This window comes from Podarcis pityusensis (assembly GCF_964106645.2).
Source record: "Podarcis pityusensis genome assembly, chromosome: 13".
NCBI classification, from domain to species: Eukaryota; Metazoa; Chordata; class Lepidosauria; order Squamata; family Lacertidae; genus Podarcis; species Podarcis pityusensis.
In genome coordinates this window covers 23625301-23652552 of record NC_138038.1, presented here as the reverse complement: position 1 = coordinate 23652552, position 27252 = coordinate 23625301, and the positions used below count along the sequence as shown (strand labels likewise).

Below are 27252 nucleotides of genomic sequence, written 5' to 3'. Positions count from 1 at the left end.
AAACTTTGTACCCACTGTGCTTTTGTACCAGATGACACTTACCAGTGCAAGCGGAGGGCATGCAGGAAAGCAGAGAGGCCCTCCATGATCAGCAAGATGGCCACTGTCAGGGTGGCAAAGGCAGCAAATACGAAGAACATGCCGAACCCACCAGCCAAGCTCTTTGCGCTGAGCCCCACACGCATCACCATGGACCAGAGGACCTCAGAAAGTTCTGTGATGAGAAAGACAGGAACAATGATCACCAATCAGCAAGGGCCACAGCTCTGGAGGAGAGCGGATTGCATGCCTGCCTTCACTCTATCTGCTCCTCTTTGGAGGGCAGTGCCCACTGCTCTAATAAAAGTGAGATTTTGGAAGCTGGATGAGTTCCCAAAGTGAGCTGTGCTCCTAAATCACACCCCAGACCAATTTTCCTTTTAAGAAAAAGCAAAACCTCCTCCTGCTTAGGGTCCAAATTCTGCACTCTGTGGACATTTCAAACTCATTCTCACAAGCTACCCAATGCTCCCCTTCAGATAATTCAGAGGATTTCAATAAGAATTTTGGGTGGGCAAAAAAAGATACTGGGCAGAGAGGAGACTGCTACATAGTCTTCTAGCCCTCTCTACATGACACGACCTGGAATGAGAGTACACAAAAGTCATTGGCTACTACCACAGGAAAAAGGGCTTGTGACACCTTCCCCCTATTCTCACAGCTCAGATTTCCCCTTCCTCATCCCTGGACTCAAAAGAGCCAGCCATGGTGAAGCTACTCACGTGCATGCGCCAGGCTAAGCGCCCAGAGGCGAAGGTATGACGCTGTGTTGGAGATGCAGCCCAGGCAGTATTCGATGGTATGGATGGCCTGGTGAACAGCAGTGTCCCCAAAGTCAAACTGCAAGAGGAAGTAATAAAGCCAGGTCTGAGCGGTGGGCAGAGTGTGCAGCAACGACTAGATAGCTAGAAAGCAGGAACAGCAGCAGTAGCAGCAACAGCAACTAACTCTATTGCAAGGGCACTCAAAGCTCACAGCTAGAACGCTGGCCGGACTATTTCCCTCTCTGTTCACCAAGACTTGGGAGGATCACTTGCTCAATACAACTCAAAACTGCAGGACACTCAGCGCCATTAAAATGTACAAGTGTTCAATGGCTTGTTCAGATCTAAGACTCAACTTGAATGTTCCTCAGCCCTGCCCTTCTTGGTGGTAAACTGAAAGCTAAGATTTGGTAGCTGGATCAGGCACAGACAGCAGGAGTCACTCTATCCATGTGTCTATGGCAGAATCCTTATTTGCCTGGCATTAATAGGCACTCAAGTGGCCTTGGAATCCAGAAGTGACAGACTGCAAGGGAAATGGACTTAATTAGGAACAACTAATGTCGGCATACAATCAGGCGAGGCTCACATTTCCATTACAAAACTGGGTGCCAGACAGGACCTTGCTTGCCTCTGCTGAGATTTGGTTAAGCCTGCTGTCCCCTCTTGCTTGCCACCCTGTCATCCCCCACCGTCCCCAAATCCTCTTAGGAAATGCTGCTTAAGTCACTGTGGCGAAGGTTTGAATAACAACTAGGAGGAGGAGAAGTGACCAGAGAGAGATTAAGTGTTGCAAAATCAAAGTTGTGAAAAATCCCATCTTAGTATTTTTGTCTGCCACATCTCAGAATCTCTGGAGTCTTCTAGCAATCAAACGGACTACACCCAGCTAAAGCTGCCAAGTTCCAAAACTGTTCCAAGATAAAGGTGAACTGAGCGCTCTCTCATTCCCCTCCAGTATCCAGCACAGCAAACATTTCAAACTGAGGAAGGCAAGCTACTTGTTAACATTTAGGCCTCAAGCTTTGGAACCAAGAAACAAAAATTCTTAGCAAAAGCTGCCCTGATGAGAGTGTGCCAAGCAAGCTATGAAATTACTAGACTCCAGGGATGCACATGCTCTACATCAAAATTTGCTTGGCCTCCTTTTGGCATAATCGAGTCTGATGGGTTCCCACCCCCGTCCCCACTATAATTATATAACTGATCCTGGGGTTTTTTGCTAGTCATGCTGGGGGGGGGGGGCAGGCAGGGCAGGACAACAAGAAATGGTAGCAGGCAATGAATCCCCACCTGCAATAAGCAGGGCAGTTTGTTCAGCTACATTCCACCCCCCCACCCCAGCTTCTGACATTTCAGTAGGCATTTGCCCATAAACGTTCAGGCATACCATCACAGTGAAGAGGGCTAGGAATGTGTTAGGGGGCGGGGGGAGAAGAGGAGTGCAAGTGAAAGCTGACTTTTTCAGGCGGCTGAATTCTGTGCCCAAAGCCTCATTCTGCACTCCATCAGAACTGCAGGACACTGTGCCCTGCCAATCTCCAACATGTATTTGAAGGACAAGCAACAAAGCACAATGCTGTAAGAGCCGGCAGGTGATTGAAAGGATGGCTGCAGCAGCAGCAGAAGATGGATAAACCAACATTAAAATTATAAGCAATATTCCAGTTCTTTCGATGCACTGCTTACTAAGTTAATTTCCGTACTTTTGCAGCCTGGCAACAGACCCCTCAGGACTGCACTGCTCAGCATTTCCATGGTTATTGTACAAAGGCAATGGGGACAATTCAAGCGTTGCTCTTTTCCTATGCAGAACCTTCTGGGCCCATCCAGCATTTCCCATCACTGCATTGATATCCATGATCAGAGCCTCTTATCAACTGACTGTGATGTGGAGGTTGCTGCATTTTCTCTTGGCAGAGGCACAAAGATAAAATGTCTATTTTTAACTTTTGCTATCGTTGGCTGCCAGGGAGGTGGCTCTCCACAAAAGCTAGATAAAGTGACAGGTCATTCATAAAGAAGTCAAAGCAAGGAGCAAATATGCTGTGGAATCCCAATCCACTAACTCCCCCTTTTACTGGTGGATTGTGTTCAGACCTGTTGACTTTGGGTAGGTGGCTAGTGAACATTAACACCCCACCTGAAGACTGGCATCCGTCACTCCTAATCTGAATGTTTATCAACTGATTGGCTCAATTTGCACAGAACAATAAACCAACTTGGGGAGAACGTCATTTTGCACCTTCTCTGCACTGCTGTGAGCTAAGCCACAGTTTGGCTCAGTGTGTCATCTGAACCCAGGCTCGTGGTTTGTCTTCTCTAGAAAAACCACAAGCTGTAAAACCAAGAAACCTTGATGATAGCTTGTGGCTTGTCTAGAGTGGCACGAACCACAAGTCCAGACTCTGATGACACTCAGGCCAAACCTGCAGTAACAAGAGGATGGGAGCAGAAGCAAAGTGACTGTGATCTCCTCTTCTGGAACCTGCATGCTCAAGTGTTTGTGCTAACCATGGTTCAGCTTAGCTCAACCATAGGTCAATGCCAGGTGGGGTGGGTTTTCCCTCCCGGCAACTGTAAAAAAACTAACCTCAGCGTGTCTGTAGTCAGCTCTCTCAGTGAGATGTTGCATGAACTGTGCAATGAGTGATCCTGTTGTAAAGTCTTGCCAGAATTTTCAGGAAACGGCCATGGGAATAAGCAAAAAGACCCAGAAGAGCAGGCCCCAGGGATATTGGAAATTTGGCAATTAAGGGGCACGCTGGAGTTCAGGGGATGGAGGAAGTTGGCTTTTTAAAATAAAGGTACAAACATGTCCATGTCCCATTCCAAAGGCTTCTGCTACTTTTGGGATTCTGTTCTACAAATTATTGAGGTGCACAGGTTGTGCACATAACAGTGACGAATATGCAACCCACACCACAAAGGTAAGGCAGTGGGTCCCCATTAAGAACATGCAGCTGTTCAAACAAACATGTCTTTTGTTTTTAAATGAATATGAAGCTGTTTTCTATGGAAATGGGTATTATTGACCTCTGATTACAAGAAGGAGGCATCACAAAATGAGATGCTATGAAAAGATGAAGAAAGAATTTCAAGTCACAGATGCAAATATGCCTAATTCTACAAAATGGTTTACAGTGATGGGAGCAATGATCTGGATAAAGACAGACAGAGAAACTGGCTACAGGCTTACCACCTCCTCCACGGCAGGCTTGAAAACACAAGGGAATATTTGGTTTGGTCATGCATCATTTGATAACACAAGAGCATATCCTCTTTCAGTGCAATATCCTAAAATGCAACTGTGCTCTATCATTGCTGTTGCTGCATTCCACTTCATTTTGCATTGGTAACAACTGTGACTTCTCCCCAAGGGAGAGAAGGCCAAGACTGATTTGCCAAACCATCAGCTCTCAGTTTCAGCCCTATCATCACAATTTGAGGGATATTAGTCTAGTTTTACAGTGCTTCTTGTGTACCAGTTGTGAAAAACTCTGAAAGCTTGTAGTGTACATTGTGCATTGTAGGGGTGTGTGTGTCAAAGCTCAAAGTTAAGAGCACATACTCTGCATGCATTAAGGACCCGCATTTAATCCCTGGCATCTCTAAGGGATTCTCCAAAGGATCTCAGGAAGTAGAGCTAGGAAAGACTTCCTAACACTCTGGAGAGACACTGTCAATCAAAGGTAGACAGCACTAAGGCTAGGTGGAACAGTCTGATTCAAGATATGGCAGGTTCATACATTTGCACCAATGGCAATGCCTATTCTGAGAACTTAAAACTGCTTTCCAGCAAGGAACCCTGAGAATGCTCATTTTATATGAAGGCTAAAACCTCTGTTAGGACAGCAGCCCTCAGGACAGGACAAGACCCATTACACTGCTCAACTGGCTTACATTTTGAACTGCCACATCACCAACTATAACCAGAGATCCTGTATGCTTGAGTTTTTATTAATGTTTCAGGGGTCTAAGCCATCTCAGTAAGATTGCCTTGTACACAAAGGTAGCGTACAAGGATGCCCTCTTCAAACAGCGGATAACAAGAGCCTGCACAGCTAAGATGCACCTCCCACCACCCTGAGACATAGTGGTCTGCCTGGAAAAATCGGAAGACCTTCTCCCATGCAGACAAGGGCAGCAGTGATGCAGCCCATTCAGAGGTTTCCCATGGGGAAGCGAGGAGATTGTAACAGACCCTCAAATCTGACCTGAAGTCTTTACTACCCGCCTTGAAAGGGACCCCTGTCCACCACAAACTATTGAGAACTTAAGACACAGCCTCAGCTTATTACAACCACCTTTTGAAGGGGGCTGCCCACAGGTTTTTCCAAGTGCCAGAGCAAAGACACTACAGGAAGTGTTCCCAAGTGTCAAATTGAGCTTCCCTAGTCTTAAGAAAAACAGTTACTGGGGCAACACAGTTTCCAAGCAGTCTGCTTTGGCTAGTTTGAGTAAATGTCAGCTACAAGAGAGGGTAAATGGATACAGGCCTGGTCTGATCTGGTAATATATGTAAGGAGAGTCATAAAAGGTCCACCCCTTCTTGTAACATCTCCCAAATGAAAGTTTGTTGTACAAAGAAAGAATGGGAGGTCTTACCTCCTCCCCCTCCTCCGAATGGGTTGAGAGCTGGTCGTGCTGAATTATCTCTGCATCTTCTTCAGTTGGGCCATTGCCCACGCGGATCCCACCAAAATTGAGTGTCCCCTAAAGCAGACAACAGAGGAGAAAACAAGAGGAGACACACAATCGGTTCATGTTTTAGTATGGAATTGGCATGCAGGGCCATTAGCAGAAGTGGCCCTACCATATGAGAGAGAGAGAAAAAGAGAAAGAGAAAGAGAGAGAGAGAGAGAGAGAGAGAGAGAGAGAGACTTGCCTCAGGCAACAAATTATGGGTACCAGTACAACAAATTATAGGTTTCCAGCACTTTTGAGCATCAAGAACTCAGCAGTTTGTTAAAGTGTTTTGGCTACTAAAGCATGCTTTGGTCTGTTTTCCAGGGCTCCTCCTTCTTCGGAACAGCCTAAGATTGCACTGCTACGAATCCAAAGGCAGCAAAAGCTGGCACAACAACATTAGTCTAAAGTAGAGAGCTTACCAGACACTGGACCTCTCAAAATGGGAAACTAGGGGTTAGGGGCTGGAGGGGTGGGGAGAGAGGAGAAGTGAGAGAAGGAGAGCCAGGAATCAAGAATCTCAAATGCTTTTTTTATAAAAAAAAAGCCTGTATGTTTGCAACATCAGCAAGAACTCTCACAATATTCCCTAGAGAAAGATGCAATCCGTGGCCTATGAAATAAATAATCTGTTAGCAAGTGAAGAAATGGACGCAAAGCCTCCTGAACTCTGCTGCTGCGTATGGTTGACACTGTCTGGCTCTTCGACAACACAAGCAGGGAAGACCAGACCTGTCCTTACATGGGGAGGCCTGGCCAGGCCAAGTCACTCCTTTTTGGGGCATACATTCAGCCATTTGAGACTCACCAATGTCTGCAGCCTTCATCAGATGCTAGGAAGGAATACATTAATAACTAGATTGTTCTTAAAGGCAACTTGCTTTGATAAGTCCATAAGGGATTCTTTGTATGTAGATTAATCAGTATTTTTTTTAAAAAAAGAACATAGATCTGTCTTTGTGTACACCCTTTGCTTTCAGAAATAGATTTGATATATTCTATAAAAAATTGGCAAAAAGGAAACCCATATTGTTTCTAAGTCTAGGACCTAGGACCCTCGTACCTACAGGACTGCCTCACAGAGAACCTCAAGGTCCATAAATAGCAACACCCTAGTGGTCCCGGGCCCTAAGGAAGTTAGATTAGCTTCAACCAGAGCCCAGGGCCTTTTCAACACTGGCTCCGGCCTGGTGGAATGCTCTGCCTCATGAGACCAGGGCCCTGCAGGATCTGATTTCTTTCCGCAGGGCCTGTAAGACAGAGTTGTTCCGCCTGGCCTTTGGCTTGGAGCCAATTTGATTCCCTCCCTCTCTTTCTTTTTTCCTTTCCATCTCCTCCTGCGATGAGGCTACATTTTAATATTTTAATGTTTCAACATTTAAATGTTGTATTTTAATTTTGTTTTTAAGTTGTAATTATTCAACTTGTTTTTATTATTGCTTGTAAGCCGCTCTGAGCCCGGCCTTGGCTGGGGAGGACGGGGTATAAATAAAAATTATTATTATTATTATTATTAGTCTAATGGGACATACTGTGGAATCTGCAGGCTGCACTAGAAACCCTCGCCCTAGCGATATTCCCATCCCATTGGCTTCCGATTTCACAGATAGTTACTTGAAAGTCAAATGGGACGCCCACACTCAGAGGCAGTATACCTCTGAACACCAGATGTTGAGAAGGTTATCAGCTTCAGGTTCAAGCATGCCAGCTCCAAGAGGCATCTGGAAAGAATGCTGGGCTAATGGGCTTTCTGGTCCTATGTTCTTCAACCCGCCTTTGTAGCCTTGAGGGTTAAAACCATTTCCCACATGAAAGCAAGAAATTCTGAAGTTACCAGATTTTTCATGAGCAGCAAATTCCATGTTCTCGCAGCAAGACTGTAGAAAACACACCTTTTTTTGCCGGGTTAACTGCTAAATACCACACCCCAATTTCACAGCACTAATCACGTGCTTTGTTCCAAAAACCTGGCATGCCATTCAACTGACTGCAGAAGACTTTCTGGAGTGCAACAGCATACCAAAATGCAAACAGCTGTTTTGCTCTACAGCAATCGTCGGTAGGTAGACTACAACTGTCACAACGGCACAGAGAGTTGTGGGCGCAATTAAGAACAGCACTGAAGTGGGCAGCCAGCAACTCAGTGCACTGCCACAAGGATTCCCAAAGCGACCATTAGCTAGCAGGCAGCAAGAAACTGGTGAAGGCCAGAGACGTGAACTCAGAAGGGATGGCATTGCTGAGGAGACACCACCAGTTATGGCACTCTGAAAACATGGGATGCAAATTAAATACGTACTCAAGAGACAAAAATCCTGGGGAGGACTGTGAAGAAAGGGAGGGGAGGAAAGCCGCAGAAGTGGCAGCTATGCAAAAGCCAAGGGCCTTGGCATCTGGAAAGAGGGGGCTTCCCCCCACATACACACGCTCGGGCGAAGAATCTCTTTGTGCTGCAACTGTGGTTTTCAAACTGCGCGCCCCAGGAACTGAGGTTCCTTAGACACTTAGCAGGAGTTCCACAATTAACATTTATAATGACAGGGAAGCTGCCCATAAGGCAGCGTTGTCTATCCTTGCCAATTTCCCCTGCAGTGTGCATCCACAGAGGAGAGTTGGGCGCATCCCAAGACATGAGCACATACAACTCAGTTTATGAAGAACGGCGGCTGGCCCCAACAAACCTGGACAGCACTCCAAGGAAATGAGGGCAGCACACCCTTGAGCACTGCCTAGAGTCCTCTGCCAAGCACAACTGCAGGAGACCCTTGGCATACGCACCAAAGTTTGAAATCCAACCACATTATATGGTTGCATTGTGTCCCCTGAGCGCGTGAGTGTAGGGTTTGGAAAGAATGAGATTTCTTGGAACGTATCTTTCCGAGGAAAGGGCCGCTGTGCCGTTCCTCCTCCTCGGGGCAGATACTTTCCAAGGCCCCTGGGCACCTCCCGTTCTCGCCATGTGCATCCTTTTGGCATCTTTTAATCCACTCACTGTTGCAGCCGCCGCTGCCTCTACTGCCTGCGGACTCTGGGCTGGGCTGACAGGGGGTTCCACGGGCTGCCCTTCCTGATAGCAAATGGAAGGAAAGAAAAGGGGAAAAGGAGGAGAAAAACAAAGAGAAAAGAAGGGAGACGAATGGAGGGGTCATGGGGAGATGAGATGGTCAGAGAAGGAAGAGGGAGCGTCTTTAACCGTGCTGCAATTTGAAGGGCTGTTGCATCTTTAACAGCTTGCCACAAGAACACCACAGCCGCCATGTCTCTGGAGAATCACAGCAGCAGGTTGGTGTCCTTAAAAGCTTAACGTCACCAGCTGCACGACGGGTTTCAGGACTAAACCATTCTGAATGTCTCTGCTGATGGAAGGCTATTTTCCTCCAGCAGAACCACACCAGTTCCACACTCCCAAGTGGCTGCTTGAGTTCATGCTGCCTTGAGCAGCAACGTCTCACTCTACATGGGCTCTTCTGAAACCCCTATTGTGAAATCTCTTCTGAAACCCCTATTGTGAAATAGGGGCCGGATGGTCAAAAGAAAAGGTTTTTTTAAAAAATCCCAGTGGGTTGGGGCACACTTAAAGCAACTCTGTGGATCCCAGCCATGGGTGGCAAATGCATGCATATGAACCAGGATTTCGGATGGATCCAGAAAGTGACCAGTGGTCATGAGAGATGCTGCCTGTTTGCTAAATTACAGCTGTGCCTCTGCCTGCAAGCAGGCTTTAAACTGCAATCCTAAACCTGAAAGTAAGTCGCAATGATTCCAGTACGTTTCATTCTAAGAAAGTATGCTTAGGACTGAAGTGCTAACAGAGCTCCATCTGGATGCAGATCTCCGTCGCAGAAATCCAGACTAAGCCTCTAGTATCTGAGCAAATAAGACCTACAAAGGAAAGAGGGAAAAACAGATTCACCCACCAAGTGCTTTCTTCGCAAGTACTGCTGGCGAAGGACCAGAGGTTTGGCAACCAGCATCCACGGCACACACAGCAATGCTACCACAACCAGGAAGCACTGGAGCCCTTTCTGTGGGGAACAGAGATGAGGGAGTGAGATTATCACCAACAGGCAAGCACATCCAGTTCCTTAAGCCCTCCTGCCTGTGTTTGAGTGAAGAACCCTTTCAGATTCTTTCAGGAGAACTTGCCCACACTTCCCTGTTGCCACAGGGTCTAGAAACTTGCTCTTAAATCAAAACTCATATTCTAAATAATTGCATAAATGCTAGCAGATACAGATGTGTGTGCTCCTGCACAAACTTCACAACAAATGGGAGCTTCTGCATGTTTTCATGTGGTTTGCAAAGGAGTAGTTCTTGCTGAAATGCCAAGGTTGCAGGTTCGATCCCCATACGGGACAGCTGCATATTTCTGCACTGAAGGGGGATCCTCAGGATCCTTTCCAATTCTATGATTCTTTTCCCTCCCAGCTCAGCAGTAGATTCCCCTCCACACTTAAAGCCAGGAAGGCGCTGCTTTCTGCAAAACAGCTCTTGCCCTCACCAAACCACCTACCTGTCCCTTATAAAGCATCTTTTCTTTGGGATCATAGGAGAAGAGAAACATGTTGATGAAGTGGATGAGAAGACTTGGTGCATCCATGGAGTTATTAGCATCGTAGGCTGTCCACTTATAGAAAATGAGGATGACCAGATAGCCAAACAGCGATGTCATGAAGACTATTTCAGGGATAAACCCGAGGTAGATGTTCAGAGGTTTCTTAAAGTAGCTAGAGGATATGCAAAGAAGAAATTTAAGACCCTGCCTTCAATCAACGGATACAAGAGATATGTCTCCAACCCTGGAGAGCTGCTGCCAGTCAGTGCAGACCGTACAGTGCTAGGCACACCAAAGGTCTGGGCTCAGTATAAGGCAGCTTTCTATGGTCCTGCATCTTCTCAGCCTGTCTACTGACTACTAAACTAAAATGAGCACACTCACATGTGATTGAGCAGACTGAGAGAGACGCCAAAGAGCATGTGGATGATGCCCAGAATGACAGACATCTTCATCTTGAAGGAGTTGAGGAAGGTCAGCTTGTTGGTGGCGATATTCCAGATCTAGTGCAAAGTGCAAAGACCCAAGGGTGTTCAGAACCAAGGAAGAGGACAAACAGTGAAACAGCTAACTAAGTACACCCAGACCCATAATATCCTCAGTAACACCCAAAATAATCTGTTCTCCGTAGAAACATTCCTTTTACTTTATAAAGCATCCTCGAGACCAAGCATGGCGTGGTGCGTCTTTTATTTTTAAAAATGTTAGCCATGTGTTCATGGCTACAGGAACAACTTTAAGACAGTTTCTGTGAAAGGCTTTGAGTGAAAAGGATACTCCAAGGACCTGGGTGGATCTCCCTCCCCTGTGTTCTCCACATAATTGAAGGCCTGCCTGTCCCCACTGGGAACTTTGGTCTCAACCTTACTGCCCACTAATATACCCTGATGTCAGACTACACAATTTGCACTTTAGGGGTGAGTAACTTCAAGGGCACTTCCGTTCTACGGCAATGCCACATTTGACTCTTAGCAAATCTGCCTTTCATGCAGAAGGTCCCATGCTCTCAACCTGCAGCTTCTCTAGGTAGGGCTAGGAGAAATTCCTGCCTGAAACCCTGGAGAGCTGCTGCCAGTCAGTGTAGGCAGTACTAAGATAGACCGACCAATGGTCTGACTCTGCATGAGGCAGCTTCCTATGTACTTAATTTGTGAGACAGAGATGTTCTATAGAAAGAGGTACTAGAGTAATTCAGGACTGTAGTCCTTCAGTCTTTTAAAAAAATACTCTCCTACGTAAAGAGCTCCCTTCATAAAGCAACATCAGAAGGGGAACAGCTCAGCACAGCCTCCTCTCTGCTTTACTAAGCTTACTATATGCAGGGAGTTCTTTACACGGTGGTTTCCCAAAGAGAGACTTAAGAGGAAGTGGCACAGTTCAGAACTCTACTACCCTGATCAACACTTGCTGTTCAAGAAACAAACAGCTCCACTCGTGAACAGTAGCTGCAAGGAGGTGCTCTTACCGGATCTATGCCAAAGGGGTATGCCCCGCCGAAGACACCCTCAATGGCAGGATTTAGCTGAAGGCTAGGATATTCCTTGAGAAGATCTTCTCTGTGGGCAAGAGAGCAGAAAGCTATAAACAAAGAATGACTGGAGGAGTACAACACAGGCACTATAGTGGAGTGCATCTTTGGCACAGCTGGGGGGGGGGCAGGGGAGGCAGGGCGGGAAACAGCTCAGGTTCTTTAGTTCCACACAGAGAATGCGCTAGTCACACAGGAGGTGCTGCTGCATCCCTGCCATGTCCTCTTCCCACCCAGCCCTCCCGCAGTAGCACACTGCTCAGAGTGAGCACTTCACAGGCCTTCCTTGTGCCTTTGTGAGCATCTCATCAACTTACGTCCAGTTGGATTTCAAGAACATTGGCCGGACGCTCCAGGATGAGCCAAACATATTGAGAGACTTCGAGAAGCAGTCATTATAGATCAGGCCGGTATAAATGGAGAAAGAACCCATCAGGAGAATGATGTAGCGGCCGCAGAAAATGGTGCTGAACATCTGGCCAGTAAACAAGTTAAGAGCAAGAGAATTTGGGGGTGGAGGCGGGGGGGGAGAGAGAGAGAGATAAAAAAAATATGAGTTGCGTAATCAAGACATTCTTGTCTCCCCACCACTGTTACCCCTCGGAGAAGGACACTGCGACCAAAGAGAAGGGAAATCTCTGTCCACCTTATTCCGGGGCTTGAGAGGCCACAGGCCTGATCCAGAAGGACAGAGAACATACTGAAAACGCCTGTCTGCTCTGCCCAGGGAAAGAAGGCAGAAAAACACCAGAAAGTGCAAAGCTTCCTTCTTCAAATTTGAATGCCAAACAAGTTCCCAGTAGATGTGACTAAATTAAGTGAAGCTTATTTGCACCCCTGCCATTCTCCAGACCAAATTCTAGGACCTCTCAAAGCTTACTAGCCTTATGGCAGCATGCGAAGCTTTTCTCTGGACGCTTATTAAAGGCTGCAAAAGTCGCAACTCTGCCAGGAAAGGAACTCGCTAATTCTTGCTATTCTCTAGATTACAATGAATTCTTCATATTGAAGATGGAATCAAATACTTCGCAAGGAGCCGGAGACTGATCTTCCACTTTCACTTTCATTCCCAACCCCACACCCTGCCCAAATTGGGGTGTGTGTGTGTGTGTGTTTGCCATCAATACCTCGTTGTCACTCTTCTGTGACAGGATACGGCTCTCCCGGATCACCATCCACACACCAAACAGCGTCATGAGAATTCCGTGGCCGACATCCCCAAACATCACAGCAAACAGGAACGGGAAGGTGATGATAGTGTATGGAGCTGGGGGGGATGCAAGTGAAGGTAAGTGCATGATGGACAACGCAGCCCATCTCTTGGGAGAGGCAGCCGTCCCAGGACCAGTTCTGGACCGCTAGCCCTATGGACTCCTTATATGAGCTGGCTTAGTGCATTCTGAAAATCCACTGTCTCACTGGCAATTTGTTTAGGCGGTAAATGCAATGAATACTTGAAATCTGGGCAAATATCAGCCATATCTTTAGATATATCAAAGTGGATATTATACTGTGTAGTAGACTGCTAAACGCACCTAACTAAATAGCCTTAATAAAGTTGTTCTGCTCAGGCTACTACTACGTCTTCTTTTCATACCACTCAGGGCTGTAGGATGCTACTTGGCCATTCTGCTGAACTCTGCACAACTGACTCAGAAGACTAGACGTTCTCTCTTTCACAAGCCTATGCTGCCCTGAAGAAAAAAGCCACCACATCCAGCTTTACAATATTTCACAGAAGTCCTTGTGTAAGGAAATGAGCTTCACACTCATTTAAATTGGATTAAAAAGTAAGCCGACATATCAGCTCACTCATTTCCCCTTCTCGGTGCTCAGATCCCTCTCTAACAGAGCCTTCTTTCTCTCTGACCGAAACCCCCCCCCAACCCTTGTCCTTCTGCTCTACAGAAGTTGCTTAGTTTTCATGAAGGAGACGCTGCGTTAAGCTAGCAAAGGAGCAATTCTGCTTCTGAGGTAAGGGAAATTAACTAGCTTGGGATAAGACAATGTATTTCAAACCTAATTATTTTTCAAATGCTAATGTATCCTGTATGAACTAGCACAACTGCCTATTTCCCCAAGAAAGGATTTACTAAATTCATGGAGATGTCATTTAACAATGAATGTTAGACATGGCAAGTGAGAGCTACAACAAAATACTGCAGTGTGAAGTGTTCCTATTCAGGGTTCCAGCCATCCACATCCTTTTCCAATTCTCAGTTCTACCCTGCCAGCCAGCATTATGTACCTATTGTGCATGCTCAGCCCTTAATTAACTGTGGGATGTTTTTTGTGGGGTAGGGGGATCCCCTAAATATTTTTCCTACTTTTACAAATCTCGACTTTCCCATGAGCCTGCTGATACCTCCCTTGCTATTTTATTTATTAATTTATTAATCACATTCTACACATGCCTCAAGAAGACTGACAAGCATACCTTAAAATGCCGTAAAGTTTTGTGTCTTTTTTATTATTCATTATACTTCCCATTCTCCCTCTGAAGGAAGCTGAGAAGCAGTTTACATGGGGTTCGAGGCGGCCTCCCATCCAGACGCATGCCTCCTTGGCTTCCTTAGTTCTATATGGATTTGGTTCACTATGTTCATAAATCTGTTTAGTTTCTGAGGGTGGTGGTGGTGGTGGTGGTGAAGAGATCTATGCTGCAGTCATATTTGCTAAGAGTCAACCCTCCCCCACCCCAAGCAACATCAGTTCCTCTCCACATAGGGTTATGCAGATGCACAAGCCAGAGAGAACAAACAGATCAAGCTTCTTCAACAATTTATCAGGTGCTAGAAGGAAAGGCTGCTTTTAGTAGGCCAGACACCATTACCTGGATTGATCTCACGATAGGTTCCAATGCCATAGGCATCTACGATGTTCTGAAACCCAGCGGTGAACTTGTTTGTCTTGTTGTATGTGGGTGGCGTCTGGTTGGTCTGCATCCTATTCAGGATGGAGGGGACAGTGGATCCGCTGTGCTCCTGTTACACACAAACACACTGGAGGTTAGAGAGATTAGCTTGTTGTGGAGCAGAAACCAAGATCAACTTATCAACACTATTCCTAATCGTTTAGAAAGCTCTTGTAGGTTGCCACTCTGCAGGCTCCCTGCACAGCTGCATTTTGTTTCCGACGGATGCAAATTACATGATCAGGCATGTTTCCAAAGGCAAGAGAGATTGGACTGGATTAGCTTCTGAGCCTCTAACAGCAAATCAATTAATGTATTCCAGTCCCTCTCCCAGTCAAGTGCCTTAAGGCAGGAAGGTGTGCGTGTATTAAAATGTCCTGTGCATTATGTGAAAACAAACAGTGCGTCAGACGAGCTTTTAAAACCCAGTGGAAAAGATCTACTCGTCACCATCCAAACGAGTCCAGAACTAGAAGAATTCAGTTGTCCTAACACTATGGAGTCAGAAAGGGGATCCAAGCTGTGGGTGTATCTTTCTTATAGGCTAAAAATTCTAGGCGAGTCTCTTCCCTTCAGAAAGAAGTGAGGAATCTGGGCCAAAGGCCGTGTTTGTTTTCAAAGTCAGACAGATTTCAAATGAGTGCACTGTGCTCTTCTCCCGTTTAGAGGGTGGAGACAAAAAGGGGAAGAAATAGATTGCCACTGAAATATCCACACAAATATCAGGGTTGGAGAAGAAGCATGTTTGTCAAGGCCAGAGCAGTACACGAAACTAGCCACGGCTATTATGCAGTCCTGTTTAGACTCAAGACACCTGTATCCAAAAACTAAGAGTCTTTTGGGAAAAGCAGCAGATTTTGCTTCCAAGACCAATGAGATTCCCCCCATGTTTTGCCTATAAAGATGCTTTCACTGGAAGTGTGCACCAGCAGTGTTTTCAGGGTATAGCAGTAGAGCCAGAGTGGTATGAATTGTACTTACTGTGCCCCGCCTGAGGGCAAACTGGATGGAGTCAAGGTCAGCAACGGGACACCAGACTTCGGCAATGAGACATTTCTGGGTCACATCAATGTTGCAGAGGTTCAGGGTGTGGTAGATAGCCTTCATCTTGCGCACCTTTATGAACCAGACACGGACGTTCTTGGCAGCAGCCTGCAGGACCCTCTGTCGGTGATCTTCAGTTTGGTTCAGCACCTGAAGGGAAAGAGGGACCGTGTCACATAAGGCCAGGCTCAAGAGATGCTGAACTGCATTCCAACACAGTCTAATTCTGAGAGTTCTGCTGTAACAGAAGATACAGGAAGCCTGGAACAAAGACTGTGGTTGTGGATAGTACAGATTTTGCATCCAGAAAACAGGGAATTACGTGCTCCAATTGAAATAAATGCAATTACCCATAGTCTTAATGTGCAATGTTTATTCTGCTTTGCATTAACCAAGGAAAGATGAGACTCAAATGGGGCGTTTATCATTATCTACCCTATCATTTATGGAAATTTTACTTAGCCCACTCTAGCTTGAGACTTCACATATTTTCAGATCCTATTTTTGCAGCCATACAGGCTACAGACTTTATATCTTCCCTCCCCCCACCTCCCCCAGATGTTTTTTGTTGTGCAGCAGACAACCATGTCCATGCCTCCATGGTACAATCCCACAAATCCCTTCCAGCCCAAGAACAACAAGATGTTTAGCTGAAGGCAGAGGGAGGGAATGATAACTACGCAGTGGTGAGGAGGACTGAAAAACGGGGGTGAACAGGACCACCCCTGCTCACGAGCTCTGCAGTTCCAACCGTGTTGTTGCAGTTACATATGCTACATATTCCACAGCATCCCTGCCGAGTACGCCAAAAGAACAAATTGCTTGCATTCCCAGTAAGAGAATGTTCACCCCTGCCCTACCTCTGCTGGCATTTGGTAGGAAAAATGCAGCATGGGGTGGGGGGTGGGGAGAGACTGCGTGGGGAGTTTCTCAACTTCTTGTGAAAAAGACCAGATTGCTTCAAAACTTTACATGTGAAAAATGACCATATGCACAGAATAAGTCTATTAAAAAGACTAAAACAATATAACCACTCTGGAAGCTATAGCAAGACCAGCTTCTGACAGTACCCAAAAACCAACAAATGACCACAAATAGCGCTTTACAGGGGGCTAAACAGAGCTGCATTTGTTACCTCCACAAGAAATGCAGCCCACTGCCTCAGGGCAATGGCTGAGCCCAATGTACTGTGACAAATTCTACCTTTTTTTTTTTTTTTCACGGAAAGGATCTTCAGTAGGGCCTTTGCTAAAGAAAAATATGTTGAGGCAGAAGAGGGGCTCTGCAAGACCAGGGTATCTCAGGTTAAGTTAACTCCCTGAATTGGGCCAAGAAGCTAGCCAGTAGAGTTAATGGCTAGAGACAAATGCAACCCCTGAATGCAAAATAGCCAGTAAGCAGATGGCTTGGCATTCTTCAAAGGTTACTTTCTGAAATCATCCAGAGAAACCAAAAGCAACTCAAGGCTGGCATTGAACGCCCGCTAGAAGCTCCAAATCAAGTAATGAGATGTGGTGCCTTACAGTGCCAAAAACCTCCAAGGTCTAAGAGAATCAGCAAGTAGAAATTTGCCCTGCCAATTCCCAGGAGAAGATAGTCTACAAAGGCTACCAAAGTTGCATACCCAGCCAGGGAAGCAGATTGAAATGACTTAGTAAAGGATGTCTCATTCAGGGAAGCTTAGTCAGGTGTCACAAGGAACACTGGAAAAGTATTGGGACCAGGTTACCGAAAGGACCTTCTTCAGCCATATGATCTTGCCTGTGTATTGAGATCAAGTAGGTTGGGCAGGCACACAATAGCATTTTCAGTGACCCCACCTTTATGCATTCTTTACTCACTAAGATCGGTATTAACGTTTTTATGCAGGATTTTTAAAAACCATCTATATCACCTTGCTTTTTTCCTGTTGGTGGTATTACAGTGCTGAAATTGAAATTATTTTGAATCATGTATACCTGGAGCTCCTTAAATAGATGTTTTTATTTTACCTATTTTTATTATTGTTTACCATTGTAAGCAGCCTTGTGAGGGTATCTACCCTGAGATATGGCCTAAAAACACTTCATTAAGGAAATAGTTATAGCCTTAGGGGTTTTTTTTGGACCAGAGCCAACATGTCAAAAGTAGGGAATGGTTGCTTAACTGGACCGTTACTGGGAAGAAGGAATGGTGTGTGTTCTTTGTTTTGCTTGATGCCCAACGCTCGCATATAATTCCTGCGATGCTACTTGAGCATCTGAACTTCACAAGTGCAGCACAGAAGCTTGCTGACAGGAGGGACAGTTTACCCCTCTTGTCCAGTAAAGAAATGTGCATTGACAGCAGCTGCAGCCTAAAAAGACACTGGAAAACAGGCGCAACAGGAGGGTGCTTAAAGCCACACCTGATTCTAGGGACACCTGGCAGTTAGCTTTCACAGCCAAATTATCTGTCCGCTTAGATCAATGAACACCACACACCCCTATTAGAGTATACAATTGAAGATAAACTTCCCTGAGGATAGCAAACCACAAAAGATAACAATTCAGAGCTCAGGAGGAGCACCAAGGGGAAAAACCTGATCGTTCCCCACCCCCACATCATTCATACCATCTGAAGGTCATCAATCCTGGTGTTGACTCCAGCAGCCATTTCCTTCCTTTCCTGTGGTGTTTCTGGACAGGGGTAGAGAGACGCCCGGAATCTGAAAGGCACACAGTCTGCTCAGTGACAAAGTGACAACACAGCTAATATGATGGAGTGCTCACCACTTGAAAGCCAGCTCTACATGAATTTGGAATGAGCTGCTTGAACTCCAAGACCCTCCCATATTTCCAACTTGCTTACCCTTCACAGATCTTCTTGACTCGGTTTTTCAGCTGGTCACCTTGGAAGAAAATAATGAACACCGACTTGTGCACATAGTCCCCCTAGAAGAGAGGGGGGGGGAAACCAATGCAGAGAGAAGCCTTCAAAAAACAGCGGAATAAGCTTCTGGGGTTAGGCCTTCAAAACCTTTAACACTAATATGGAGCCATTTCCTGGGTCTCAACTACACACGCACACACCCAGAGGCCTGCCAACATCTGTAGCATTAGGGAGCCTTTCAAAATGTATCCAGTTCCACCTCAGACCCTGCAAGGCTCTCATACGTGTTCCAGGGAGAGGCTACTGAAACTAAACTCATTGTGCTTTTGCAGAATAATTGAGGGGGGCAGGGGAGGAGAAGCAGAGATTAATAACCCTATCTAATTAAGTTTGGCCGGTATAAAGAGGAATTGCAATGTAACCAGAGAACCCAGGCAGATAAGCCTAGCAGCTGAACAAGGACGTGATCTGCAGTAAACAAGCAGAAGGAAAAGGAGTGAATGGAAAGGAACTGATGTATGCGGTGGACTTTAGAGTCCAAACTCTTGAACTCTCCGGGGAGGCCAGAAGTGCATTCTTCAGGCAGCTGGCTGGGCTCAGATAGCGACTTCCCCCCCTTCCTGCATTTGTTCAAGAACAAGACACCGGGCTACCTCCATTAGGAAACTTTGTGCAGCCTTGATGAGAATAGGGGCATTGGGTGGGTGCAACCTTGTTGTCCGTTACACTTTCCTCTGATTGCTGTGATTCCGACTGCCTTCTCTAAGACAAAGACATTCTGAATCCTAAACTGGGACTGTGCTTTAAAAATATATATCCCACCCCACAAACAGCTGGTTTCTGCAGCATATACAGACATGCAAATGAAGGAAAAATAAAAAGATCTGCTTATCTTGGACATTAGTAGACAGGTGGTGGGAACAAAATAAACATTGACTAGGGGCTTCAAACTGTGTTGTAGGGGGATGAGAGACCTCTTTTCTGCCTCTCACACACCCATCTGAACTTTTCACAAATCCTAATTTCACCTTCATTGTAACTGGTGTTTGGTTTCTCAAACAAGACACCCAAGAGTCAAGCCTGCCTGGAAGCATTTACCAAGATTTAGGGTAACCCCTGAGCCCAAACTCTAGAGTAGCTGGCATTATTCAAGCTCCATACTACTTACTATCTCATAATAATAATAATAATAATAATAATAATAATTTATTTCTACCCTGCCCATCTGGCTGGGTACCATTATTTGTCCTCACTACTAACCCTGTTGATACCGTTAGTTGTTTAAGTTAACAAAAACAGGTCCATGTGTGTCATTTAACGGTGCGTTTCAGGATCCGTTTTGATTACATTTTAAAACATGTGACAAATTTAATTATTACAGCACACCTACATTAGAATATGCAAACATGTACTTAAATCAAGTCTATCCAATATTTAGAGAGCATTTGGTTTTTGAGCTCATTCATCTAGCTTAATGTTCTTCTTTAGTAGACTAAAACCATACATAGCCAAAACTTCTACTGAGAATATCTTTTTAAGGATATTGACTTAAAACTCTTTTGAGGATGTATTTGAGGGTACTGAGATAAAAGGTAACTTCTATAAGTGAATTGTTAAGCTGTCAAAAGAAAAGACCACTTTTAAAATTTCACAATCTTACACCTCCACATAATGAGGGCATTATCAAATGGCTTCAAAGCAAGCAGGCAGTTATATTTCAGATCCAATTAAAATATGACTTCTCCCTGATCCACAACAGAAGTCAAGCTTTTGTTAAGAAGAACACACTGTAAGAAGTTAGGCTGCAAGCTTTCATCTCGACAGCCCACAGCTGCAAAAGCAGTCCTTATACCGTCACAGGGTCCTCCAGCGGATTTTCAATTTCAGCCTGACGCAAGAAGACATTTCCACGACACACCCTCCACAGCATCCGCTCAAAGGTAGGGATCCGCTCACGATTGATCACACCAGCCACAAATCTGAACACAATGGAAGTCACACAAAAATAAAAGAAATTAGTACGCATTCAACAATGTTCTGTTCACTGCAGGGCCTGGAAGAAACACAGACAGATATTGTAAAGGCAACAGAAAGCAAGAGAGGGACCCAACATGAACGGTTTGGTGAATGTGAAATGGAAACAAGCCACTGTCTATGCAATTTTAGTAAAAAAAAGAAGGTGGTAGGATTCAAACTCTGTTTCTTCCAGCATTAAAAACTACCTGACTTTTAGAAAACATCTGAAGGCAGCCCTGTTTAGGGAATTTTTTAATGCTTGATTCTATTTTTAATATTCTGTTGGGAGCATGATGATGATGATGATGATGAAGCCACTTTAGCTCTTTTGTGCTGTGCCTATAGAAAGGCTTGACACACTGTGGCTAAGGAAGCAGAACTATGGTTTGGCATGACATATAAACTGGTAACCCTTGTTTCACAATTAACCAGCAAAGCAGGATGGGGAACAGTGCTTTGAGGTGGATTTGCGAATCATGGTTTGCGGTGTGGTGTCTGAATTGACCAGCTATAGGTTACAGTCTACTCCCAAAGACTGCTACACCAAGGAGAGAGGCATAATCTTATGGCACTGAGTGTTGAGACAAAGGAAAAACAAAAGCAGCCAAGCACTCTACACACCACATAGTATACCTGCTGTATGTTCGGAACCTCAAACCATTATGGGTTCTAGATAGTTAGTTCAAAGCGTGATTGGCATTAACATCTGAGCTGAGGCAAAAATTAGCAAATGTTATAGAAATAAGACCTAAAGAAGCTACATTCTCAAGGGGCTGGAAATTTGCTGCAGGACACTATTTGTTAAAATGGTCCATATAACACAATTCGTTCTTCAGCAATTATATAAAAAAAAACTAAGCTGCACCACAGAAAATAAAGCAAGTGAATATCAAGGACAATACTACATGAAATCAAACATGAGAATGGAAGCTGAACAAAATTCATGCAGACAGAAAAACACACAGGATTGTCATTTTGCCTGAATTTTGTATGCTAATATAAGGACAAATTCAGTAGATCTTTAACTGAAAATATTTCCATGTCAGCCTTTCAGAATCTGAACAAAATCCACTACTGTGTAAATCTAGAACTCTGCTTATCAATTGTTGGTGCACATAAAAGGCATCCATAGCAGCTGTCAAGGCTATCTAAATATCAAAGCAGCACTACAAGGAGATAGAGTGAAGAGTGAAAACTGATAAGCTACAGAAATTCTATATTATCTGCACAGCCTGGGGCCAATATTTATTCAGTTCTTTACATTTCCAAAAACACAAAAGTGGAACTGCTGTCAGTTAACTGCTTTTCTGTCAACAATCTGGCACGAGATGCATCCTGTTCAATCAGATCTAGTACTGAGCAACTTAATTCAGATTCAGCTAAATAATATTAACACCAAGAAATAGCTTGCTCTCCTCCAAGGAATCAAGAATAGTACGGAAGAATGCAAACCCAAGTCCTACGGCCTTAACCAATCATGCCTGACGTGCAGAAGAGATCCTATAGAACACAACCGACGCTGCTGAAAAGTGAAAGTTGCACGTACCCTAATCGTAGCGGGGTTCCTCTTCCCAGTTCACTCGGCTCCAGCAGAGACGAAGACTCCTCCAACAGGTCGGGATCCGCCATCTGCTGATGATGCAATTCAGCCTGAATTCACAAATCAATTAACATCTAATGAAACTAGTTAGTGGCATGCAGGGGGATGAGGAACCAGGAGATGGATGGAGAGAAGCAAAGAAATACCAAAGGAGGAAAAAATGAAAGAAGAGAAGGCTCTAGGAGGATGTGAAGAAAAGGTGAGCAAGGCATCTCCACAAAGCCAACAGAGGGAGAGCGACATGATGCTTGCGAAACACAGACCTTCCAAGCTGGACATAAAAACTGCAAGTTAAGCTCCAAAGAAATATGGTGGGAAACGGGCAATCCCTCATTCAAGCCTCTACAGACTTTTGAAAAAGGAGTCCCCCCCCCTTTAAATGCCACCATGCAACCACTATGCAGCTGCTCTGTACTCTAGTGTATGCTATCAGCCTCAGCAAAGATGCTCCAGGCTCAATAGAGAGAAGCAAACATGTACATAGAAGTTGGAAGAAAGGCAAGAGATTGTCTGGCCAAGAACTGGATAATATATACCAGCTTCCTCAAACTTGGGTTTCCAGCTCTTGTTGGACTACAGTTCCCATCACCCTAGCTAGCAGGACCAGTGGTCGTGGATGATGGGAGTTGTAGTCCAACTGGAGACTCAAGTTTGGGAAACACTGCTATATACACAGGGCTATGTATACTGTGAACCTTAGGGAGAAGATAACAAAATATCAAAATTCTGCCATAAATTAAACCATATTCTACACTAAACAAAGTTAGGTGTCATTGGTTATGATTAAGCAAACTAAAGTGCCTACCTACTTGTAATTTATTCTGCTTCTGTTACTAACAGGGAATAGCAGGAGTTATGTAGGGCACTGAAGCTCAGTCCTGGGAAGCCTCCCAGCCTCTATTCCATTTTCTGTGATTTCAGCAGGTATTTCCTATGTATTTTTCCTGCCTAGTTTCACGACCAGAGGGGTCTAAACCTTTGCTTGACTTACTTACTTACTTACTTACTTACTTTCTAAAATGTATACACTGCTTGATTGGAAAAAGAAACCTCAAAGTGGTTTGCGAAAGATGAAACAGTAAAGTCAAGAAAAATTTAAACCCTACTTTAAAACATACAAAAGTTTAAAGTAATAAAAAAGATTTAAGATTGCTTTAAGAAATATGTGGATTTTAGGGTGCTTATACCCAACACCAGGCCCTAAAAATTTGAACCAGAATTCTGCAAGCTGAATCAGAACCTAGGCAAATCATCATAATATTCTATTATGAATGATTTATTATGAAATGTGATTGCTCTGTCCAATTTATTCTGCTTTTGCTAGCTGTACGTGGCGAAGAACATGAAGGACCCAGCGACAAATAATAGAAATCTCATTAGCAACCCTCACTGGCTTCCGAGATTTCAGCAGGGTTCGCCCACACACTTCCAAGAATACTCTGCCATTATGGCTAGAAAAGGGCTTTTATTATTTCTTTTTATTTCAATATGTTAAAGAAGCCCGGTTCTGAAGTTACAGCATAATCTTGTCTTATACCAAGTTCTGTGCTTGTACAGAACATACACAGCCCCAATTTATTTGACCAGATTGACCTTGCAGAAAGATCTGAAGAGGAACAAGATAATTTTATATCCGCCAAATGCAAATAGCTTGCTTCTTCTGCACCTTGGGTGAACCCCACAAAAGGGACTTTTGACACCCTTTTCCCCCAGCATGCTTTATTTCAAACAAAGCATGCATGACTTAGAACATTTGTAGACATTTGTTTATTATTTAATTTCTTTTATGAATTGTTTCCTCTAAAACATCTTTTTAGCTCTTCATCTTTTTAGCCGGAATTCACGACTTAATCACTTCCCCCTGTAACTTGCTGGCTAAGACTTAATGGAAACTTAACTTGCGCAAGCGCTCATGATATAGCTCAGGAAGGATGTTGATGCTACGCCCTCAGAGGCAGCATTAACATGACAAAGCAGTCAAAATCATTTCCACCTTGACACAGCCCATACGGTAAAGAAAACACTCGGAGAAAAGAAGCAGATGTAGCTTTAAAATAAGACATCACCTTTCAACATGCATGCAAGGGGCTCCTGCAAATGAGGGGCATGAGAATCCGAAGACACACATATCAGACCAAGCAACTGGCCATGAGAACAGACCACAGTCCAGCAGCACAGGCAGACTGATTTGCTATTCAGAATACAAAGGGGCTCCTAGAATATCCCTGAAATTGTAAAAAGCACAAGCTTTCGGCAACAGGGTAATAAGGTGGGAGCGTGCTGAAATATGCTCCCCTGGTCTTCCAATTCCTTCTCTGATCTATAGCAGGGATGTTGAACTTGTGACCTCTCCCGATGATACTGGATGACAACTCTCATCATCCATGCCCATTGACCATGCTGACTTGGGCTGATGAGAGTCCAACAGCATCTGAAGGGCCACAGGTTCCCCATCCAATCCACAGTTACAATACTTCAAGGAGGAGAGGACAGAGAGTGAAGAAAGAGCAGTGAGTGGAGGGGCCCCCTGTTCCCCATCCTCTGGACCTCCTGGGAAACTCAACAAACTTGATGCACCTGGAACTGGGTTGTGGAGAGGACAGCTGAATGGGTCACAGCTGTGGGCAGCCTGAGGAAGTACTATCCACCTTGGCTCTGCCCATTAAGAGTCTAGAGTGAGAGACTAGGGTGATATCTTCCCCTATCTATTTCATTTTACATGTAGCAAAACAGATGTGTAGGTAAGTCCCATGTAAGAAATGCATAGGTAGGATTCACATGATATCCTGGCAGAAAGAAGTATCATGCGAACCAGCCTTAATTCTTCCATTTTCATCTCTCCTATTCATGATACCGTTTCACAAAAGATAATTTGCTTTCAAGGCCTCTTTGCTCCCTCCTAAATCTCCCCTCGTTGTGCCTACCACCATGCTGAAGTCCCCTGCCTGACTGTTCAAGGAATGCAACAAAGAAAGCAGGAAATAAAATGCCAGCATACTCTATAAAACACAGCTCCTCCAACATACGTACATGGAGAACACAAATGGCTGGGGGTTTTTTAAAGCGAAAGATCTTGAACTGCATTTGAAAGTACAAAAATGTTTATTTCTATTGTACAAGTCCTCAAATTATGTTACAGGGAGCCTCCCTGTGCGAAGGAGGGAAAATGGAAGTCAGCAAGGGGCAGGGAGGTAGAGACTTGCTTCAAACCTTGTGCCACTTCTGCCATCAACTCAATGACAATGTCTTAGCTTTCGTTTGCTTTTTGGGAGGGCCAAGCTCAGGCCCAGTGATAGTTCCTGCTAAAGAGGATTGAAATGTATCAGCATCTCTTATACCAACAAGCGGCAACCATCCCACAACTTGAAGAAAGGCACAATCAGAAAGCTTTCCTACAAGAGAATCTTTTTATGGCATTTTATGTTTTATTGTACTTGCATATTACTTTTACACCACCTTAGAATTTTCTTTAATATGAGAGGCACTCTATAAATACTTTAGCTGTTGTCCATGGTGTGCAGCTCAAGGTCTTCCTGCAATGGATATACAAAACATCTCTCTCTCTCTCTCACACACACACACACACACACACACACACACAAGCCCTTGAGCGAATGACAAGAGTAAACACAGATACAGTTTTCACAGTCCGCAACAACTGCAGCAGGGACCACCAAAAGGAGGAACAGATGACAGATGGAGAATGAGAACTAAGGACTGAAGATGATGACAGAAAAGAAAGAATCCAGAGGAAAGAGATGGAAACTGCATGCCATTAACCATTACTTTTCCAGTCTTCTTCCAGTCTACTCTGGGGCACTTATGGTTAATAGATCCAGAGATATTTATCCAGTTCTTACTGTTCTTCACAAAGCAAAAATATGAAGACCGAGAAAAGAATCACCATTTTAGCAGAATCAAAACCATTGTGTCCTTTTTCATAGGCAAGAAATGGCTTCGCTGGCATTGTGGTCCCATTCGTTAATTGTCGGGCCCCATCTTCCCTCCTGCAGCTCCCACAACTGAATTCAGGGTCCACAGATCAAAGACTTGCCTTGCAAACCATTTCTTGCTGTCAAGTTATGAATATTTCACAAACTCCCCCAAAGTTTTACAAAGTCTTCAAATGTTGAACTGCAGCAGCAAGCTTCTCAGTGGTTTAGGGGAAAAAAGATGATTGAGCAACAGCTCTGTTGTGCCACCTTAAAAACCGCTCCCTAAATTTGAATCACTGACAGGACCATCATCTATTTATGTGAAGCTCTTTCAAAGAACAAACATGAAGCAACTCATGACTCTGAGGAAACTACATTTCAGTGGAAAGTTACACAGTACATACTATTCACCGTGGCCTGCTTAGTCTAAACAGTTGCTCATATGGGTCCCCAATCCTAAAAACATTAAAAAGAGACTTTGTAGAGGCAACTGCACCATTCAGCAAGCACTACTATTCATTATACTCTGTTTAGATTTTGAAGCTGGAAAGCAGTGAAGGCCTAGCTCTCTTAAGCAGCAGAAGACGTGGCCAAACCTGTGTCTGGAATGTACCACTTCAGACCACAGGTGGAGTTCCAGAGATGGGATGTTCCACCACACAAAATATCCTGTATGTAGAAAATAGGCGTGCTGCTTAGAAGGGATTGTTCTTTTATATGAAGAAGCACACCATCATGTGATCCTGCTGTAAATGTTCTCATTTACGCTTCGTATTTAGTGCAAGTAAGCACTTGGAAGAACTGCAACTCCAGCAATGCCCATGTAGGAAAATTTGGAAAAAACATTTGCTGGATAATGTACTGCAAACAAAAGTTCAGCTGTGGTAAATGGCAAAAATCAAAATCATCACGTAACTGACCTAAACTCAATGTTAGGTAGCTGGTGTTGTGCAGTCCAACATAAGGTTGCTCTTCAGCAGGCATGATACTTAAGTTGGCCATACAACAACACAAAGCTCAGCATTTACACACATAGATGCAGGTTGCCGAGCCAAAGTAAAATTAACCAGCACTTGTTGCGCAAAGATTGGATGCTTCCCCAAACACTACATGTTCAAGTGTTTTTCCACAACTGTGAAGGGTCAGGAACTTCATTTTTATTTCAAAGGCGGAAGTTGAGCACATATCCACTTAATCCTAGCTGTCACATTTCTAAGTGCTCCAGCTGCTTCAAGTATTTCTTGAGGACCATTTGAGCACTGCACCTCATATGGAACAAGCTGTCCATGCAGCCCCCTGCCTTAGTGCTAGGTAGATG

General features: G+C 44.6%; 1 protein-coding gene and 1 long non-coding RNA gene across 11 annotated transcripts in view; one reads left to right on the top strand and one right to left on the bottom strand.

The window, feature by feature from the left end:
* Positions 1–27252, top strand: part of LOC308462180 — a 366258-nt gene that overhangs the window by 293481 nt on the left and 45525 nt on the right. The gene's annotated exons all lie outside the window — the stretch shown is intronic.
* ATP6V0A1 (ATPase H+ transporting V0 subunit a1) overlaps positions 1–27252 on the bottom strand; it is a 43270-nt gene that overhangs the window by 8474 nt on the left and 7544 nt on the right. For 4 of the 10 annotated variants that reach the window (XM_080979306.1, XM_080979304.1, XM_080979307.1 and 1 more), the window contains exons 6-22: positions 21946–22049; positions 20236–20362; positions 18363–18445; positions 18126–18219; positions 15471–15683; positions 14409–14559; positions 12703–12842; positions 11893–12050; positions 11513–11603; positions 10432–10550; positions 10006–10219; positions 9410–9517; positions 8485–8559; positions 5412–5519; positions 4003–4020; positions 762–879; positions 43–214 (exon numbers count right to left, since the gene is read on the bottom strand). In XM_080979306.1, the coding sequence (XP_080835432.1) occupies positions 43–214; positions 762–879; positions 4003–4020; positions 5412–5519; positions 8485–8559; positions 9410–9517; positions 10006–10219; positions 10432–10550; positions 11513–11603; positions 11893–12050; positions 12703–12842; positions 14409–14559; positions 15471–15683; positions 18126–18219; positions 18363–18445; positions 20236–20362; positions 21946–22049 (2093 nt within the window). The remainder of the gene's footprint in view (positions 1–42; positions 215–761; positions 880–4002; positions 4021–5411; positions 5520–8484; positions 8560–9409; positions 9518–10005; positions 10220–10431; positions 10551–11512; positions 11604–11892; positions 12051–12702; positions 12843–14408; positions 14560–15470; positions 15684–18125; positions 18220–18362; positions 18446–20235; positions 20363–21945; positions 22050–27252) is intronic. The other 6 variants (XM_080979310.1, XM_080979309.1, XM_080979311.1 and 3 more) reach the window with 6 other exon arrangements.